General features: G+C 34.3%; 1 protein-coding gene across 2 annotated transcripts in view; it reads left to right on the forward strand.

The window, feature by feature from the left end:
- The window catches only part of METAP1 (methionyl aminopeptidase 1), a 53,375-nt gene that overhangs the window by 27,614 nt on the left and 4,935 nt on the right, over positions 1 to 20,826 (forward strand). For both annotated transcript variants that reach the window (XM_039845775.1, XM_039845776.1), the window contains 7 exons: positions 4,630 to 4,742; positions 5,766 to 5,826; positions 9,310 to 9,401; positions 10,322 to 10,405; positions 12,173 to 12,311; positions 13,985 to 14,116; positions 16,907 to 17,050. In XM_039845775.1, the coding sequence (XP_039701709.1) occupies positions 4,630 to 4,742; positions 5,766 to 5,826; positions 9,310 to 9,401; positions 10,322 to 10,405; positions 12,173 to 12,311; positions 13,985 to 14,116; positions 16,907 to 17,050 (765 nt within the window). The remainder of the gene's footprint in view (positions 1 to 4,629; positions 4,743 to 5,765; positions 5,827 to 9,309; positions 9,402 to 10,321; positions 10,406 to 12,172; positions 12,312 to 13,984; positions 14,117 to 16,906; positions 17,051 to 20,826) is intronic.

The following is a 20,826-nucleotide window of genomic DNA, read 5'->3' on the forward strand; positions in this document are numbered from 1 at the left end:
ACAGTGTAATCTCAAGAGCTGGAATTTGGACATATTTTTTATTTGTCGTATGTAATCATGAAAATAAAATGTGGCTGAGAGATATCTTTGTTGCTGTGTGACATATGTAACATGGAAACATGAAATGTTTTCTGGGATAGATGGATCTGGCTTGAGCAGTACCTGAGAATGTCTAATCTTTTGGCACCCTCTTTCCTTTGCTAGAAATACTGTATATTCATATGAGCTATCTGGCTCCAATTAGCCTGCTATCTTTTGTTTTTGTTTGAACAAAATTTTGAATTTTGATTGCTTTTTCTTCTCAAAATTACATTACTCTGTTTTTTGGTGTTTTAATGTTGTTATTTTCAGTCAAAGGTTTAATTTGCTCTTTTGAAGCTACTTTGTCAGACACCACAAAGTGAAAACTATTGGCTGCTTCTTAGCTATTCTGTCAGCCACAGAGAGTATCTCTGATTCAAATGGCCTTTCTTGCTTGGGCTATTCATCTGTAAATTCATGATATGATTGTGTTTGGCTTAAGACAACCCATCACAGTTACCTGGCTATTGACAAGGGCTTTCTGTTATCATGGCTTTGCCTTGCTCTTGGAGGAAGCTATGGCAGGCAGCATGTGGTCCTTGGTTAGGGGGTCTGCATTTAATGGAAATGCTAGGCTATTGTGGGAGGAAATGTGGTTAGAGGTGAGAAAAAATGATTGTGAATAAATGCGTTTATCAGAGCATAAATGACAAAATTTGTTACCTCAAATCAAAGTATAGAGCTTGGTTTAGATAATTTCATTTAGCTTTATTCACTCATACATTAAATACTGTATTTCTACTGTGAGGTATTTTTAGAGCTCTTTGAGTCAGTTATTAACATACTATAATCAGGAAGTTAGAACATAAACAAAGGGTTTAAGTGAAACAGTATGTAAGTAAAAGAGCTTAGAATGGGTCTCTACCCAAGCATTTGCTAACTCATCGAAGTGTGTGCCTATTTCTTCAATACTGGATTTCTAAAGGTAGAGTTATTTCATTATGACCTATACTACAGGAGAATTAAACAGCCAGTGTGCCCTAAAATAAAAAGAACATAATTATTACTTCATTGAACTGAGGCTGTTTGGGTTTTATGTCTAGTGTTCAGTATCCCTTTGGGCTGTGTTGGGTAGAAACAGCCCTCAGGTGGCCAGCCCTGTATCTTTCCCACCCTAATAAACTGACCCTGACTACACCAACTACACACTTATGGATGACTCTCCTAGAGGAGGGAATGTGTAGGGAAGAATGTTCTTCCGAGTGAAAAGAGTATTGGGAAAGAGAATAGGGGGAAAGAATGTTGGGTTATGAAGGAACAGGGAATCAAAAAAGACAGCACAGCACCTTATTTTAAGAAACAGTAGAGTGATAACGTTTCCAGCAATTCATTTTGTAAAGATGGTATGTTCAGACTTTTTCTTACCGTGTGATGTGTACTCATCTTTACAGATGGGTGATATATATCTTTGTGCCTCTGGGATATTGGTCTGTAATTTGCTTTTAATATCTTTGACTGGTTTTGGCATTACAGTAGTCCTAGACTCAAAAAATAAAATGGAGAATGTTTTCTTCTGTTTTCTGGAAGAGATTATGTAGAATTGGTATTATTTCTTCCTTAAATGTTTGGTAGAATTCACCAGTGAAACCATCTGGACCTGGAGTTTTCTCGATTGCAGAAACTAATTAGGCTTTAAGAAAATTTCAAGTGTGAGTTAAATAAATGACTGGAGGGTGGGATTTATTTTTTGGTGTCATAGTAAAGACCAGATTATAAAGCCCTCAAAGGCACATAATGCTAATATATGGGTGGATAGTTCTTATACTGTATGTCCTGCCAGAGTGTACATAGTAGCGTTTGCTTTTAGTCTGTCAGATCTGTAAAAGTTGTAGCATTCCATATCTCAATGCTCTATTATTCTGCATGCTTTTTATGTATCACTGTTATATTCAGTGTATTTCTTTGTCTCCCATTTCCTAAAGTAAGAGGTGGAAGCATTTGACAGGTGTATTTTGAGTAGTCAAAAATATGCTATAAAAAGCCATTTAAAAAAACCACACCAAAACTCTAAACAATACTTTTATTTCACTCCTCTACCCTCCAAACTAGTGTGCTTGATTTTAGGATTGCTTAGTGAAGTTGTTATGTAATGTTTCAAAATTGGTTCCACCAAGCTTTGTGAGCACGGATTATTTTGAGCCTCACCTCCAAAATGCTGAAATCATGTTTGATGTGAGGATTAAATGAACAAATCCATGTAAAGTGTTTAACATATGTAGAGAGCATAGTAAGTGCTCCACAGCTATTTAATAATAATATCTAGAAGAATTGAGTCCTAATTATGATCAGAAAATCCTGTCCTAGACAGAGCTTAGACATATACAGTTATTTTATGTCAGCTGACTGGAGGAGGCAGCCTGCACAGAACCTTTCAAAGATTAAAGCCTGGATGTGGTGTATTTTGGGCCAGACCTCGCATGTATCAGGTACTCTCTGACACTGTCTGCATCTTACCTAGCTGCATTACATCGTGATGTTTGAGAGACACCTTAAAGATATGTATTTACACTGTCCTATGCTTTCACAGCCTTTTGAAAAAGACCATTAGTATGCATTTTTGTTACCAAACCCTAGTCCATTTCAGATTTATTACATGTTCATTATATGTCTAGCACTTAGGGCTCAGATCAAACTGACCCTAAAATGTAAATAAACTGACTTTTGAAGTGTAAATTTCCCTAAGTAAATTATTAGAACTTGCCATATTTCAGTCTCACATGGATAGCTTTTTGGTTATATTATTTGTTCAAGGTCTGCTTTCAGTTCTCTTTTGAAAATAGACTGTAGAAGGCTCTGAATGCAGATCAGCAGGAAGCTCTTAAAGAATTTACATCCTTCTTTCTTGTTCCCTTCCTCAGAGTGTATTAAAGCAAAAAGCCTGCATCTTGATTGTTAGTCTCTTCTATGTTTCAAGTGAAAATTATTCTTGAGGTTCATATTTGAGATAAGAGCACTTGATGCAATTCATAGTGGAAGCCGGCATTGGTGGGCCTGCATTTCTAACTATTTTCTATAATATTTGATCTTAGTGGCAATGAATGGAGTCTATTTTTGTCCTGGGATGAGAAACAGTTTTCTTATTGACATTAACACTCATAGTGGCTCTCTTGAACTCCAGAGGGGAGAAAGATATTTAAAATTCAGTAGCACAGTAGAGCTTTTCTTTTTCTATCATTCTTTTCTGTTCCTTTACTTTATATGTAATATCATAATTGTATTCTCTTCCAGAGTACTGTGAATGGATTGACTATATTTTTGTATTCCTTATCTCTGTCCATGTGAACCCCCTTGCCTCAGTTTCCTCATCTGTAAAATGAGGAAATTTGACTAAATTGTCTTTCTGCTGTTGGTTTTTAATCACCATGCTGTACATTATATCCCTAGAACTTATTTATCTTATAACTGGAATTTTGTACCTTTTGACCCCCTTCACCCATTTCACCATTCCTCAGTAGCTTAATATGGTATGATTCCATCTCTTCTCCCCCATTTCATATTTTATTTTAAATAGATTGTTTAAAGGAGGAATTTTATTTTTCTTGTACACTTCTAAAATTATTCGAAGCCTTTCAAAACCTGTGATAACATGACAGTGATCAGGAAAAGATGGGTGTGCTTTGGGAGGTATATAGGTTGATTTGAATTCTTTATAGGTTGATTTGACTTTAAATTGTATTTAAAGTCTTAGGTTAGTAGTTTTATTTCACATTGGAGATAAGAGGTGCAGCCAGTTCACTGATACCACATACCATAGAGGGTCTGTTCTGTGTGATAAGGATTCTTAGATGCATTTCAATAAATACAACATTATATATGAATAACTGACCTGATAAGGGGTGTGTGTGTGTGTGTGTGTGTGTGTGTGTGTGTGTGTGTGATTCTTAATTTTTCTACTGAGTTTTCAGTAACTTTCTACTGATTGTTCCCTCCCCTTATCTTTGCCTTTTCCTACCTCCTTCTGTTACCCCCTTCCTGCAGAATGGTAAATGATGTTCATAAGATTTTTAAAGCAATTTGAAATATTGACTTGAAAGCCATTCATCATCTAAGTGGGAAATTTTTATTTTTTACTTTAAGTTTGCTTTGGGGTTCTTTAGAATCTTTTTTTTTTTTTTTTAGTAAAAGCATAGAATTTATTTCTAATACCTGCTCTCAGTTAGGAAGTTATGCCTAGGTTCAGATTTTATATTTCAAAATGGGCTTCCTATAAATTGATATTGTAGAGAGAATATATTTAGCATTTACTTCCGAAAAGGATTTCTACCGTGAGCAGTTCCTAGTTGATATTGTGTAAAAACTTACAATATGGTTAGCTTGGGCTTTCTCCCCCAAGACACTCAACATCTTTGAGTCGTCTTGGGATTGTGAACATAGCAGGAAAGCAGCAGTAGCTTTGGTGATTTAGATTGGAGTGGGAGTTGGTTAGATTTTTGTGCCTGAGCTGTTTGGTGTAGTGTTCAAACAAGTGATAAAGTATGCTGCTGCTCTGTAGCTTGACCATTGAAGCATTTCTTTCTCTCTCCTGTATTTCATCTATCCATCACAAAGAAGATGAAAAGGCAAAGCGAGAAGTGTCTTCCTGGACTCTAGAAGGTGATATTAACACTGACCCATGGGCAGGTTATCGATATACTGGGAAACTCCGACCACATTATCCACTGGTGAGTAAATAAGGTAATAAAAATTTAACATTCTTTTAAAACAATTTTCAGAATTTGCAGTTTCTTAAAAATGACACTTGTAATTTGTATTCCAGTTATGAGTCATATAGTCAGGATTAAGTTTGTGTTCTGGCTCCTCAGTACATTATTTGGAAGTTAGTAAGAGAGTAACTGGCAATCAGGGATGAAGTAGAAAATTATAGATGAAAGGATTAAAACAGCTTTAATCTTAAAAAGAAAGTGGTGGAATTGATATTTTCTGGCTGGCACAATGGTACTGTATATTGCTTTTCTAAAATTTTTTTAACATAATATATTTTTACCTTAATTTTGAGGTGGCTTTCCTGCCACTCCCACCCTTTTCTATGTTCTTTTTTTTTTTTTAATTTTTATTTTTAAATTAGAGTTGTCATTCAACATTATTTTATATTATTTGAAGTGTATAGCATCCACCCTTCCTATGTTCTTGTCAGATGGGGCTCAGAGTCTTAACATAGGAATCCACTGAAGTTGAAATCTATTTATCATCCTTAAATATTTAAATTCTCTTTACTGATATTTCTCTTTTTATAAAAAGAATACACCTTTAATTTTAAAAATTTGGAAAAATTTCAAAAATATAAGAAAATCTTTTTAATTCTACCTCTTAGAGATAATGATCCAGGAGCATATTGGTGAATATTTACTTACAGACATTATTTTATTGTAGTTGGTTTGCTAGTTCGTTTGGAATAACATAGGTACCTGTTGTCTGTGTGCACTCTTAAATCCTTAATAGCCTTGGCTGCTCTCCTCCTTTTTTACAATATCCTAAGAAAGAGGGTGGCATTAGGAAAGTGAAGCTTAATCTTCATGATAGATATATCATGATATTTAAGATGTCATTTAAAACTTTTCATTTAAGTGAAATGAACTTTTTAGAGTTTTTCCCCACTACTTTTATTTCCTTTGTTAGTAAATTTTAATAATGAAAGTGACTTTAATATTTGATTCAGTTTTAACTAACATCTTTGATGTTTTTAGATGCCAACAAGGCCAGTGCCAAGTTATATCCAAAGGCCAGATTATGCTGATCACCCTCTAGGTAAGTTCTGCTATACTGACTCTTCAGATTTCAATTTGAGAGCCTGATGACTAGTGCAAAGGAAAGGCGTGCTTTTTTTGTAGAAATTTTTTAGTGCTGGATTTCTAAGGTAAACATTTTTGAAAGAGACACTAGAACATTCGAGAGAATTAAAGATTCTTTTCATCAGTTAGAAATCTATCCAGTTAATAGATAGTGAGACAACCAAAGAAGATAGGTAATTTGCAGTACAGGTTACTGGCGCAGTCTCTGACCTTAGGGCCTGTACACATAAGTTAAGTTGGATTTATGTGAAATTACTGATTTTGCATGTCAAAAATGGTTATCAGTATTTCATGTGGTTTAATCTGCTGAGCTAAGCTACCTTCGCTTTGTCTCTGAGAAATGGGGAACCATATTATGTTTTTATGAATATAATTTCAAAATTTAGTTAAACTTCATTGTTTCAGATATATGAAGGAAAAGGTAGTTTGATAGATAGCTCTTGAGGCTGTATAATTTCATTACTCTATTTAATATTCTTGAATGTAGTTTTAAACTGTAGTTTAAAAAAAATACATTGACAAGGTAAATTCTAATAGGAAAAATGTTACAGAAAAGTAAGTCCTACTCCACAAAGGTAACCACTGTTAACAGTTTGCAGAAGTTTCCAGAGATGTTTTGTGTGTGTACACACATAAATACCACTGTGCCCCTCCCCCCCAATTATACACAATAGGAACAAACTATATACACTTTTTCACCTGTTGTATTCTCTTAATATATCTTGTAAATATTCCATGTAAGCCCCTATAAAACTTCTTTCTTTTCAATGACAGGTGTATTTCATTGTGTGGATGTACCATAATTTATTAAACTAGGCTCCCATTAATGTACATTTAGATTATTTCCAGGTTTTTACTTCTGCCAGTTTGACTGCAGTAACTATTCTTGGAATTACATGTTTGTGCACATGTGATAGTATTTCTCTGGGTTAACTGCCTAAAGTAAAATAGCTGGATCAAAGAATACATACATTTTTTATTTAGAGAGATATAATAAATTTTAGAGATTTGGCAGTTGTTACTTTCATTAAAAAATATAAGGATCTCTTTTTTTCTGTTATCTTCCTCAGCATAATGTGCTATCAGGCTTAATGATTTGTGCTAATCTGAAAGATGAAAAATGATATTTTGCTGTTATTTTAATGTATTTTTAAATTACGAGTAAGGTTGGGCATCTTTTTATATGTTAAAATTATTTGTATTTTCTTTCCTTTTGAACCATCTGTTCATCTTCAGCCCTTTTTTCTCTCCCCCAGTTAGGTTACTAGTATTTTTCCATCTGATTTATAAGTGTTCTTTCTATAATAAGGAAAACAGTCTTTTGATGTATGTGGTATAAACATTTTTTCTCAATTAAGCATTTACATTTTGTCTTTATAGCATCACATTTGTGACAAACTTTCAGCATTCTTCTGTAATAAAATTTATTAGTGTTTTTCTCTAAGGCGTCAATGGCTTAATGGCCTAGAAAGAACTTTTTGATTCAGAGATTATAAAAATATTTTCCCATGTTTTCTTCCACTATTTTTATGGATATATTCTTTTTGTGTGTGATAAAATTTTTGATTCATCTGAAACTTTTGTAGTACTAGGAATTAAATGTGGATGCAATTTAATTTTTTTCCCAAAGAGTATCCGGTTGTCACATCACTAGTTTTTTAAAATATCAGTCCTTTTCTTACTGTTTTAAAAGGTAGCCTATATCATTGTATTTAATTCTCACATGTCTTTGAGTCTGTTTTTGGATCTATTCTGTTTCTTTAACCCATTTGTCTAATCGTGTGCCATAGCCAAATAATTATTATAGCCATATAATATTTTAATATTTGGTAGGCCTTGTTGTCCCCACCTTTCCTCTTTTTCAGAATTTACCTGGCTATTCTTGCATGTTTGTTTTTCCATGTGAAATTTGGAATCAGTTTGTCTGGTTCCCAAAAAATTCCTGTTGCCATTTTTTATTGGGATAGTATTAAATTTATAGACTAATTTTGGAAGAATTGACACCTTTACAATATTGAGTCTTCCTATCCAAGAACAGGGTATGTTTTTCTATTTTATTTAAGTCTCCTTTTATGTCTTTCTGTGGTATTTTAAACATTTCATCATTGAGTCTTTTATTAAAGTTTATTTGTGGATACTTTATCTTTTTTAGTTACTCTTATAAATAGTATCTTTTATATTTTCTAGCTCATTATTTGTATATGGGAATTATTGATTTTGATATATTTAGCTAATAATCTGCCAACTTGCTGAGTTCTTATTGCTAGTCATTTACTAGGTAGTCTCTTATTCTAAGGATACATAATCATCTGAAATTGATGAGGATTTTGTCCTTTTCTTTTTAATTTTATATGTCTTATTTCTTTCTCTTGTTTAATATATCTGCTAGTACCATCAGAACAGTGTTAAATAGTGGTGCTGAGAGTGAGCATTCCATGATGTGGGTTCTTGGCTTGAGATTTATTTTTAGCATATTGGGGTAGTAACTGGCCATGTTATTTGAATCATCTTTCTAGATGATCATTTATTTATTTTTCTTCTTTAATCTTCTATGACTGTGACAAATTATATAGATTTGTTGATATTGAACTATCCTTGCCTTTTCAATATGAATCTCACTTAAGTCATGGTATAATATATATATTTTGGATCCTGTTGGATAATATTTTAGTTGGGATTTTTATATCAGGTTTATAAAAAATATTAGTTTATTTTTTTGGTCAGATTTTGAAATGATTATTATACTGGTTCTAATATTTTTAAGTATATAAATAATTTGAGTTCAGCTGCTTTTATTAGCGAAGATTCTTAGGGCAGTATTTTTCAAACTTTTCTGACTGTGACTCCGAGAAACATCTTTTATAACATGATCTGTGTGTCTGTGTCTATGTGCGTAAATTAACAGTCAGACGTTTTACAGCAGCACTTCCCCCTACCCCGTATGATGTTAATATTTTCTCTTCCCTTTATTTACTTTGGAAATTAATGGGCCACAAATAGCAGTTTGAAAAACACTGACTTAGGTTCCTATTTAAAAAAAATAAATTTGAGTGTAATTGACTTATCAGTTGTTGGTATAGAGTTGCATCATAAGATGATAATCATAAAAGCTTTTGTGAATTGTGTGGTACTACTCACATCGAATCATTTACTGACCTTATTAGCATAGCGCCTATCATGTAATAAGTGTACTCCATATTGACTGATTTCTAATAGATCTGGAAATTCATGCTTTAGAATTCTTCCATCAGTTTGTGTAGTAAATTTTCTTTTCACGTTGAAAATGTATTTTCAAAAAATTTGACCTGGACCCTCCCAAATTATGAAATACTGTTCTTTGAAATAGACTTGATGATTATTATATTATCGGGGAAATGATTATGCTTAGTATTATATCTGTCCATTTGTTTGGGTTTTACTTACTGATTTTCCTTTCCAGGAATGTCTGAATCTGAACAGGCTCTTAAAGGTACTTCTCAAATTAAATTACTCTCATCTGAAGATATAGAAGGGATGCGACTTGTATGTAGGGTAAGATTTTTTTCCCCCTCATGGTGTAGGACACGTTTAAACAGTTACTAGACATGAAGTCAGTGATGTGCTGAAGGGAGGAAATGTTATGTTGTAAGGCTGTGAGTAGCCATACTTACTATTCATTAAACTTACTTTAGTATATAATTCTGTGCAATGGTTGTTTTCTATTTAAATAGTCTATTTGAAAATTAATATGGCAGGTAATCTATATTTAGTTGACAGTCTGCTTTACCCCTTATATATTTTTTTTAAAGAACCAGGTTTTTATGATATTTTGTCATTTTATATTCACAAGTCATTATAATTTAGGGCAGAGTTTAAGGCTTATATAAAGTTAAGCTAAAGCTCCCTTTGAAATACCTATGCCATGTAGTGGTAGTGGCCGATACTTATTAAGTGAAATCACATGTTCACATTTTTCTAAGGAAAAAATTGAAGAATTAGTAGTTTTCATTTAGAAATGGTTTTTAAAGTTTTTATTCAGTGCTTAAAAGTGATTTGATACTAATATTCTTTGATAATCTGGAGAAATTTATATTTCTATCACTTTTGTGCTATGATTTTTGAGGATATCATTCATCGATTCTTTTATTTCCCTCCCTTCCCTTCCCCTTTATAGAAATATGACAAGACTCAGCCTCTACCAGTTGATTATTGTTTAGATTACTTAGGATGTACGTTTTCACATGGAAATCATTCAAACTTACTAAGTTGTTTGCTAGTCACCCCAATTTTATTTATGTATTTATACACACATACACATGTTTATTGGATGTTAGAAGTACACATGGTTTTAAAATAAAGAATTTAATATTCAAGGCAAGATGCATTTTACAAATCTTTCACAAAACCTACGTAGTACAAAGGGTACAGATTTCTGTTTCATCTTGGATGTATTAAGTGTTTCTCTTTTACAGCTTGCTAGAGAAGTGCTCGACATTGCCGCTGGGATGATTAAACCAGGTGTAACTACTGAAGAAATAGATCATGCTGTACACTTAGTAAGGACTTTACTTTTATTCTTTGAAAAATTTTTTTCACATTATTAGATGTTTTAGACATCTAAAAATTAAATAAGCCTAAGTAGCAAATGTCTAAAGTAACTTGGCTAAGCCATTTTGAAAGTAAATTTTTACTTGGTTTCAAATATAGAAAATATTCAACAGTAATTTTCCCCATCTTATAATATCTGTGATATTGAGGTCTGAGGTGAGCTTGAAATATCTTGTTTCTAAAACCTCACATTTCATAACATTTTAGTTTATTTGTGCTTTAAATAAATTATGCCACCACATAGAACAAAGATTCTGAAATAAAAAAGAATACAGCTTCCGAAACTAGATTAGTGAAAAAATGTTTCTTTTTATATCCACAGTAAGGCAGTAAAAAGAGGTAAATATTTATAGTAAATATCATCTTGAGATATCTTTTTTATAAAGATGATCTATGCATCAAGGAGAGACCTTAAAACTCTTTAGTAGATGAGTGCATACCTTATGTGAACAGATTGTTCACAGAAGAGGAGCAATAACTAGTAAATAAAACACATTGAAAACTAAACTTGCTCTGGTCATCATACAAATGCAAATCATAAAGTTCTACTAAATTATTAAGTATTTTAAAGATGTTTATATCCACTGCCTGTGTGGGGATGATGAAGCTGATACTCTTTAACGTAGTGGTGGTATTGTAAAGTGGGGCAACCCTTTTGAAAGGACAGATGTTCTTGAGTATAATAATGTTTGTAAAGACTTTATGTTCACAGTTTTATAAATCGTGATTTTTGGTTATTGTTCCATATGTTACAAAATATGTAGTATGCAATAATAGCATTTTGAGTGCTTTTTTTTGGCCACATGCTCTTTTGTGTGCTTCTTTTACTAACTCATTTAATCTCCCCAACGACTCCATTTTATAGATAAGAAAACTGAGGCAGGAAGGGGTTAACTTGCTCAAGGTTACACAGCTTGTGATGGAGTTGGCATTTTCAGTCAAGACATTCTACTGTGAGAAATATAGAATTATATCATTAAGCAAGGGAGAAGTGATAGACATGTAGTTATCGACAAGGAGTAATATAGTTTTATAATCCAGGGAACTTTAAATTTCCAAAAATAATAAGACTTGTCAACAAAATTCTAGTGCATTCCACAAATTGTATTATATGCAACTATTTAAAAATTATTAGTCTGAAGACTGTGTAGCACTACACTGAATAAAAACATCTAAGTAAAATAAGACTTGTCATGGAAAACCAGACCATTTTCTAGGAGGTTCCTTTGTTGTTCCACGTGACTGTAGTGATTAAAATGTCTCTGACAGTACTTTACCATTTCTCAATTATACTTGTATTCATTTTTTGGTCAGAGATATATACTTGTTTCTATATAAGAAAGTATAACTATATTAAAAGTGCACATTAATGTTTATTTAAAATAGTTTTTACTTTAATATATTTTTCATAGGATTAGTTAATTCTAAACTAGAGTTTTCATATTTTTATGTATTTATTAATATTCGAAATATGTGAATTTTTCTTGGCAATTATCAGTAAACTGGTTTGCCTACAGTCTATCTGACTGGCACATATCCTTTTCTATACTGTTTAAGATAACTACTGCTATTTCTAAAATAAAATATTAAACAAATTTTTCATTAGGAGCATCTTTACAACAAATATTTTTACATTTTTCAAATTTTAAAATCTGGTTGATTGCATAGATTAATTTTTTTCTTTTATATATTCCAAATTATTCTCTTTATTTTAGGCATGCATTGCCAGAAATTGCTATCCTTCTCCCTTGAATTATTATAATTTCCCAAAGTCTTGTTGTACTTCAGTGAATGAAGTAATCTGCCATGGAATTCCAGACAGACGGCCCTTGCAAGAAGGTGATATTGTTAATGGTAAGAAATATGTAAATGTGACTTTTGTCACCATGATCAAAGAGACAACAAGGTTTGGACAGCCTGATAGTGATTGTGTCTTCTCCATTTGCTTCCTGTCTTTAACTTATCCTTTTTCATATTTAGAATTTAAAATAAATCTTAAATCCATGGAAACCTTTTTTATGGTTTTAAGATACTGCTTTTAAGGTACTTCTAGTATGATGTGTTTGGTACAGCATGTATTTCTTTAATGCAGATTATCATAAGTGATTGTGGAATAGATGAAAGATGTCAGTGAAATGTGGGAGTAATGTTGATTCAAGTGGGATTATTATTTTTTGTTTCTTTTAGTCTACTAATGGTTTTGAAGAGATCAGGACAGGCTTTCTTCCAGATAAAGAGAAATCCGTAGTAATATATGAAGACCTTAAGAAAAAAGCTAAAAATCCTGTGAAAGTGCCTTCCCTTATATAAGAAGTTCATCCAGTGACTTTCAGGACCTCTGTGTTAAGCTGTCTTGGGAAGCTGCAAGTGCAGCGGAAGGAGCTGTCCAGATATTTTCCTCTGTGATTCAAGAAAAATTGATGAAGAAGGCTCCCCTAGATGGTGTTTTTAATGTTGATGAAGTTGGTCTTTTTGTAATCAGGGATCGTCAAGGACCTACCTTTCAAGTGAGGAAGCATGACCCCAAGTGTTAAAGGCTGCAGAGAATGCACTGACTGTGATGCTGGCTGTGAATGATAGTGGAGACACTGTTTTTATCTGGATTGTTACTGCTTTAGTTAGAGTATCTGTTCATAAAGTTCCGTAGGTTTTTCAGGGGTCTGCCTGAATAACCCTGTTTTTCATATAAACCCTGTTGTTTTATTTTATTATTTTATTTTATTTTTAAATCAATCAGTTTTTTATTATGGTGACGTTGGTTAACAAAATCCAATAAGTTTCAAGTGTACAGTTCAGCGGTATGGCATATATATATTGCATTGTGTGTTCGCCACCCTAAACCCTCTTGTTATTTTACTATATGCATAATGCGTGGGTTTTTTTTTAGGAATGTATGTATTGTGCTAGAGCCAACATACCTGTGATATTGTAGGTTGAAAATTCATGGTTTAAAAACACTCATTTCATGTGTCCTCTAATAGACATTTATTGTATTATAATGGTGTAGTAGTAATCTGTATTCTTAAACATGCGGACAAAGAGAAGGATGAATATTCACAAATAAGAGAAAGGCAAATGAGTTTTTGAAAAATAACTGTAGAACAGTGTAAGTTTTTCTGTTTTGATTTATTAGGAGGAAAAACTTCTTTGAAGATAGTAAGTTTAAGCAGTATTTTCTGTTTAATATCAAATGTAGCAAAGTCCTCCAAAACTTGGGTATTGACCTTACATGAATGTATCCTGGATACAGTTTTCTTCTGCCATAAATGATCTACTTACTACTATATAAGAATATACAAGCCCACCATCTGGCTTGTGCTGTGTGACCATGTCCTGTCCTCCACGGTGAGTTTAGTTGCATTAGAGATAAGAAGTGTCTGTTGGGCACTCACTATATACCCATTGTCTAACTGACAATGAAGAAGTTATCTTTCTCATTAAGCTGCTTGATGCTGTCATATTGAAGAAACTACATTTGTTTGACATAAAAACAAATGTAGTCTTTATATTTGCACATTCTTTTGCAGTGGACATCACGCTTTATCGCAATGGTTATCACGGGGACCTGAACGAGACATTTTTTGTTGGAGATGTGGATGAGGGAGCACGGAAACTGGTCCAGACCACGTATGAGTGCCTGATGCAAGCCATCGATGCAGGTCAGCTTCAGGGCTGGGCACCCGCTTGAACGTCTGTGTGTTGTTGGGTCTTCAGTGATTTGTCACTGCACCATGAATTCCTTGTCCCAGCTTGGCCTCTCCCCTACCTGAGTTAGCTTTGGGTTTTACCAGTGATAGTTTAAGGATGATTTGTAATCCCTTGATAAGGTTGGACTGAAAGACCGTTTATTTTTCTCTTCTCTGATTTGCCCGCCTTTTCTTTGGCTGATAAATGAGGGGTAATGTATGCATAGTTCTTGAGTTCAATCTTTTCTACTTTTTATTCTTTCATAAATATTGTGTTCTCATTATAAATAATTATAACAAGACACTAGATTATGAAGGAAAAATGAATTATCCTCCATTACACTTGCCTCTCCTCTTTCCTTTTTATATTTCTCTTTTCTCCAGAAGTATTCACTTTGAATATTTAGGTTTTTTTCTCCTCTGTGTATTAACACACACATATACTCATACCTATGTGTATGTGTTTAGTTAAATAGAATCATAGTATTCTGTAATTTGGTACTTTTTCAACTAATAACATCTTAGTGATCTTTCTAAATTAGCATATGTACCTGCATGCAGCATTCTACCATATTCTTTTAGTGACTGTATGTTATATTCCATAGTACAAACATTTCTGTAGCTATTCCCCTACTGGATTTTGGTGTTTTCTAGATGTCTTGCTATTGTAGTGAATACTATCTTTGGGTAGACATGTATTTCTCTAGCATTTTTTCTCAGGCTGTCTGTTTTTGTCCATACAAACAATTCATTGAGGGTTTTTGTTTATTTGTTCTGTATCTTGTGAGGAGAGAGAAAGGCTTGTCGCAAGTGTTAACAGACTTTTACTGAAAAAGACAGTTTGAGGACAAACAACTTTTTGGTTGAAATCCATAGCAGTTCAGCTTTATTGTTCAGTTTATATTATCTGCATTTCCCACCCACCAAACAAACAGAAACACCTCTGATATATCATCTACAAAGTATTGTTCTTAGGCAAACATTTATTTATCTTTAATAACACAAATCCATTATTTTTATTATTTTTAGTCAACGTGTGGGAGATGATGAAATTTTTACTGATTTGATGAAGTTTGAGAAATGAACAATGAAAGTATATGATATTTTCATGTATCAATTTTTTTTTACTTATTCACTGTCGATTATTGAAAAACAATATTCCCAGTGGTATTGTGAGATGAGAACTTTAGTATTTAGTTTCTTGTTTGTGGAAGCTTTAGATTTAAATAATTTTTAGAGTTTCTGCCAAATAATGTATTCATTGTTTATATCCTTTTTGCTTCCCTGTGAGTTAGTTAGCTGAAATAACCGGACAGCTGTTATGTCATTTTACAAAGACATAGGAATAAAACATGCCAAGAAACTATCAGAAACTAAAGTCTTTATAACAGTAACCAGGAAAGAACAAAAGTTGCTTAATCTCTTTGTATGTATCATTCCTGCCCATTATTTTACAATAATTTGGCTGCCTACGGTGGTGCAGGGCACTGGAGAGCTTGATCATTTGTTGAAATTAGCCTTCTGGAAGAGGGCTTCTCACTTTACAGGTGAATGGCATTTTGAATCCGATAAGTCTTTGTTGTAGGGGCCTGTCCCGTGCTTTTTATAGGACACTTAGCAACATCCCTGTCCTTACCCATTAGATGCCAGTTGCACCACCACTCCTAGTTGTGGAAACCAAAAATATCTCCAAATATTACAAAGTACACCTGTGGGACCAGAATTGTCTTTTCTTTGAGAATTAGAAAGGAATCTCCCGCTTTCACCCCATTATTGTCAAACGGGGACGGTCTTTACTGTATACTATGCAACATGGATTAAAATTTTGCTTTTCTTGCTGAATGGGACTGATATGAAGACTTGGATGGGAATGTAGGAAAATTGTGAAAGTCCATGTGGTTCCTCAAAATCATTAACCTTCTGCCCCCTAAAAATTTCAAGCTGGAACATCTGGTTAAGGACAAGTAAGTGTTACTTAAAATGATTTCTTGGGCTGTTGGCCCAGAAATTTGATAGGCTGGAGAAGATATGTTGTACCTGAACCTCAGGTTGGAAGTCAGGCAGAGAAGGAGACTGTAGGGGGCCTGCGTGACTCACTTTCTGGATCTCAGTGCTAAGAGAGCCATAACATCAGTGAGAACCCCTTCTTCTGTTTGGGTTTTTGTTGAAACAGTAGTAAAGTCATAAAAATTAAAAGGAGTAGGAAGTATGTAGTGAGAAGTACCTTTCTATACCCTAAGCCCAGGACCTTCTGCAGAGGCAACTATGAATAATTTGAGAACCACTTTTATGGAGATGAGGAAGCCCAGGGGAGGTAATTCTTTGAGAAATTGACCAGACTGAAACTCAGGACAAGTCAAGTTACTTTTTGGACATTCCTTTTTCTCCTGGTGCTCTTTCCTTTTTTGGCTCTTCTGTTCACTTTAATAGAAAGGAAAGGAAGAGAAGTGTGTTTTCCATTCCCTTGTTTATTCGGAAGGCAAGAGGTACCTCCCTGCATCCTCTTAGTACTGGGCATTGGACATGTGTCCTACTCCCCCCGCCCCATCCCCACTCCCATCGAAGGAGGTGCTACCGGTTTGAATTTCAGCTTTACTATTTACTGGCAGTGTAGCCTCTCTATGTCTCGGTTTCCTCATCTGAAAATTTATGCATGTAGCCGTGTAAAGCATTCAGAAAAGTTCCTGGCACATAGATAGTAAGTACTTGCTCAGTAAATGTTAGTTATTACTTTTTGTCACGAGTCTTTTCTTTATCTTTCAGTGAAACCTGGCGTTCGATACAGAGAATTGGGAAACATTATTCAGAAGCATGCCCAAGCAAGTGGCTTTTCAGTTGTTCGAAGTTATTGTGGGCATGGAATCCACAAGCTTTTCCATACAGCCCCCAATGTACCCCACTATGCCAGTAAGTGCTGTCCAAAGATTTGGTGTTCGCCAACCATTTATCCAACAGATATTTATTCAAACATTTAATAGGACCTACTATTTTATATTTATTAGAATAATCTATTAGCTATTATAAATAGACCTCCCCAAATGTATATTTGCTCAAACACAATACACGTTCATATGTTCATCTTGCTCACAGAATAGTCTAAAGCATGCATGTTTGGTTGCTCTGTGCGGTAGGGCAATTATTCTGTGATCCAGGCTCTGTCATCTTCAACCTACAGCTTTCAAGATACTCTGGAAGTTGACTCATATTCTGTAGATATTAGGAAGGAAGGAGAGAAGCATGGAGGGCTATGCTTGGGAGGTTTTAATGAACCAGCCTGGAATTGGCATAATCACTATATTTACTTTTCATTGGCAGGAATTCAGTCACATGTCTACCTTAACTTAAAGAGAAGTTGGGAAATGTTATCTAGCTGAGTACTCTGGGAAAAAAGTAAACTAATTTTGGTGAACAGCCAACAATCTCTGCCACATATCTAGCCATCACTGTTCTGATTCTTTAAATAAAATTGGTTCAGCTTGGTTTGATTTGAATACTTAGTTGTATGTCAGATAATATACCATTGTTGGTACAAGCAGACAAAATACCTTTCCTCAAGTTGAGTGCTGTCTGATAGAATAACAAAGGGGGAGTGTAGGACAGTTAATGTCTTCCAGAAACCTTTTCTCTTGGAGAGATAAGACGTGCAGGAATAAGTCATGTTGCTTAGTGCTAGAAATGAAATCTATCCACTACAAGTAACCTCCGAAGGAATTTAACAAATATGTAGGAGCCTCTGCTCTATAGAGGCTTTCACCTATCTCTTTGTGCTTAAGATTTCTCATCTGTACAATGGGTAAGGAGTAGCACCTTCCCTCAAACTGTTAATAGGATTAAGTGATACAATACATGGAAAGCTCTTAATGTTAACATTTAGAGTGATGCATGTGATGATGATAAGGTAACATTGTCCAATTTGATCATCACAATTCAATGAATAATTATTTTGCTCTATTTAAAAAAAAGCAGATTCTATGCTTAGAGAAGTAATTTATTTACTCAAGTTCACAGAGACTAGTAAATAAATGCCAGGGCAAGGATTGATACCTGGGTTCTCCCTGGCTTTCTATACTTATTATTTTCTCCTGTACTTCGTGCTGTCTAGTAAGGACCGAAGCAGTTTGGTAGTATGTCCTGTGGGAGAAATAAAGAATGATTGAGATTTGGTTTGGAGGAGAAGATGTAGAAGAGCATTTCTAGGTAGAGGTGAAGCATGAATGGGTGCAAGTTAAGACTGAACAGAGACAATAAGAGCTTAGCTGAGTATTATGTGTTAGGAACTAGTAATAGGCAGTGCCAGACCAAGGATATTTGACCTCATTCGTAGGAATTTGCAGAAACATTTTTGGGCAGAGAACTAGCAAGGTGAAGTTGTCGTTTTGGGAAGACCAGTTTGGCCTTAGTGTCTAGAATGTATTGGAGGTGCGAGTTGGTGTGGCCAGTCGGCCCGGTGCACTGTTGCCGTGGTCCTGGGAGGAGGTAGTAAAATTCTAGATGTCCCAAGTTGTGAAGAGAAAGTGAAATGAGTGAGAAACTGCCTGACAGTCGGAGCTCGAGAAGTCATTTAGAGCACAGTATTTGACATCAATCAATAAGCGTTTATTAGCAGACCACATAGTTCTTTTTACTTAAGATTTGAACTGTGCTTAAAATAAAAGCTGGCAACAGAAAATTAGTAGCCAACTTCATTCCTTCCTGGTAAGCCTCGTAATAATCACCTGTTGTGCATTCTCTTTAACAGAATGGAAGTAGTTATTTTGATTACAGTGGTGTGAGTGTGTGCATGTGTGTAAATAAAAAAAGTATGTGCAGGGAAGGAATGAAAAAAGTGCCCTTGTAGAGGTGACAAACTCAGGTTTAGGTATGGATTATATAGAGACTGTCCGAAGAAGATAGGATTTGTGGGAGGAGGGGATATGCATCAGTAATGATGGTGTCAGCCAACTATGGTGCCACTGACATACAAGAGATGCCACTTGAGTTTCTTTTTAAACTATTTAGTAAGAAATAAACAATTCTGAAAAAAAGCAAGGACCGGGTAGGTATACTTCATTTCATACATTTGATATGTTTATGAAAAGTCAAGTGTAAATCAGGGTTTATATAAATCACAATATGTTGTGATCGCTTTGGGGAAGTGTCGAGGAACCTGCTGGGATAGTCTTTGTGGAGCAGAGAGAGGCCTTTTGATATGTAAATGATCTCTGGCCTGTAATTCCATATTCCTAACCAGCTAAAGGTGGAACCAGGAAATTGTGTAACTTCCCTCCACCTCTTTTACGTAAGAGAAGTCCTTGTTATAGTAGAGTTTATTTGCTTCTTTATTTAAGTTATTAATGGTTGAGAAACCATGATGATAATACCTTACATTTAGAATATATAGTATGGTAATCTTATGAGGTAGATGATAGAGCATGTACAAATTTTTTAAAAAGTACTTAGCGTAGTGTCACTCAGATAATGTGTGTTGGTTGAGTGAGATATGTTGAGAAACTTGAAACCATGAGTCGATATGAGTAGGAGTTGTAACTTTTCTTGAATAATGAATCAGTGGCAGCAGCAGAGTTGGAACTTAGATTCTCTGTATCAGTGCTGTCCAGTAGAATATATGAGACACATATGTAATTAAACATTTCTAGTCATAGTCAAAGAGTAAAATAAAATAGGTGAAATTAAGTATGTTTAATCTACTACATTAAAAATATTAGCATTTCAACATTTAATGAATAAAAATTATTGAGATATACTACATGCTTGTTTTTTTTTTTTTTTTTTTTTTTTGCCTTTGTCATATTTTTACACTTACAGCCTGTCTTATTCTGACTGGCTGCGTTTTAAGCGCTCAGTAGCTGCACGCAGCAGCTCTAGATTTATTTATTCTCTTCTTGTATGACACCACACTGACACTCCTGGCAATCTTCTTTTTGATATCCTCAGAGGAATAGCATTAATTGTGTATATGTAGTAAATTGGTGATCATTTGGAAAGTTCATGAGATTAGAAATAAAAAGTCAAAATTATTTTTTGCCGCTTAGATTTTATAACTGTTTAGAAACTCCAGATTTGGAACCTGCAGAAAGTGTATTTGGGAAATACGTAAGATAGTGGAAAGCAGCATGATGGCTATTCACAAGGAGAGATGTGCAGGAAAGAAGTGTGGGTGAGGTTAGACCATAGTAAAGAGTGTGGTGTTCAGTAGATTCAGTCTCTGTGGACACACGGCAAAGACCAAGAGCCAGGCGGAGAAACTCTGAAAGCTGGTGCTTTTGCCATCTGCTGGTCAGGCTGAGCAAATGCAGGCATTTGTTTACTGGGGCTCTCTTTTTTAATTTAATTTAATTTTTTTACCAGTTCTTGTTTTTCAATTTGAAATTTAAACTGGGTCTCCATTTTTGTCTGAGATTGTCCTAAAAAGGCCTTTCTCTCTCTCTGGACACTTTAATTCGTAGTTATGTTTCTCATGATGATCTTGAAAAATACTCGCATATTAGTGAACTTGATCAAAAACTAAAACAGTATTTGGAGGGAGAAATGGAATTTTGTTTCAAATAAAAACGAATAGTCTTGTCAGCATTAGGTTAGTGTGCAGAGCCAATGTTCCCCTTTGAAGATAAGAAAAAGAAGACAACGTATAGAAGAATTTAATGAAAATTGGCAATTGTTTCTACAGGCTGTGTCCTCCCTCT

The sequence above is a fragment of the Pteropus medius genome, unplaced genomic scaffold, assembly GCF_902729225.1.
Source record: "Pteropus medius unplaced genomic scaffold, Ma_sr-lr_union100, whole genome shotgun sequence".
NCBI lineage: Eukaryota > Metazoa > Chordata > Mammalia > Chiroptera > Pteropodidae > Pteropus > Pteropus medius.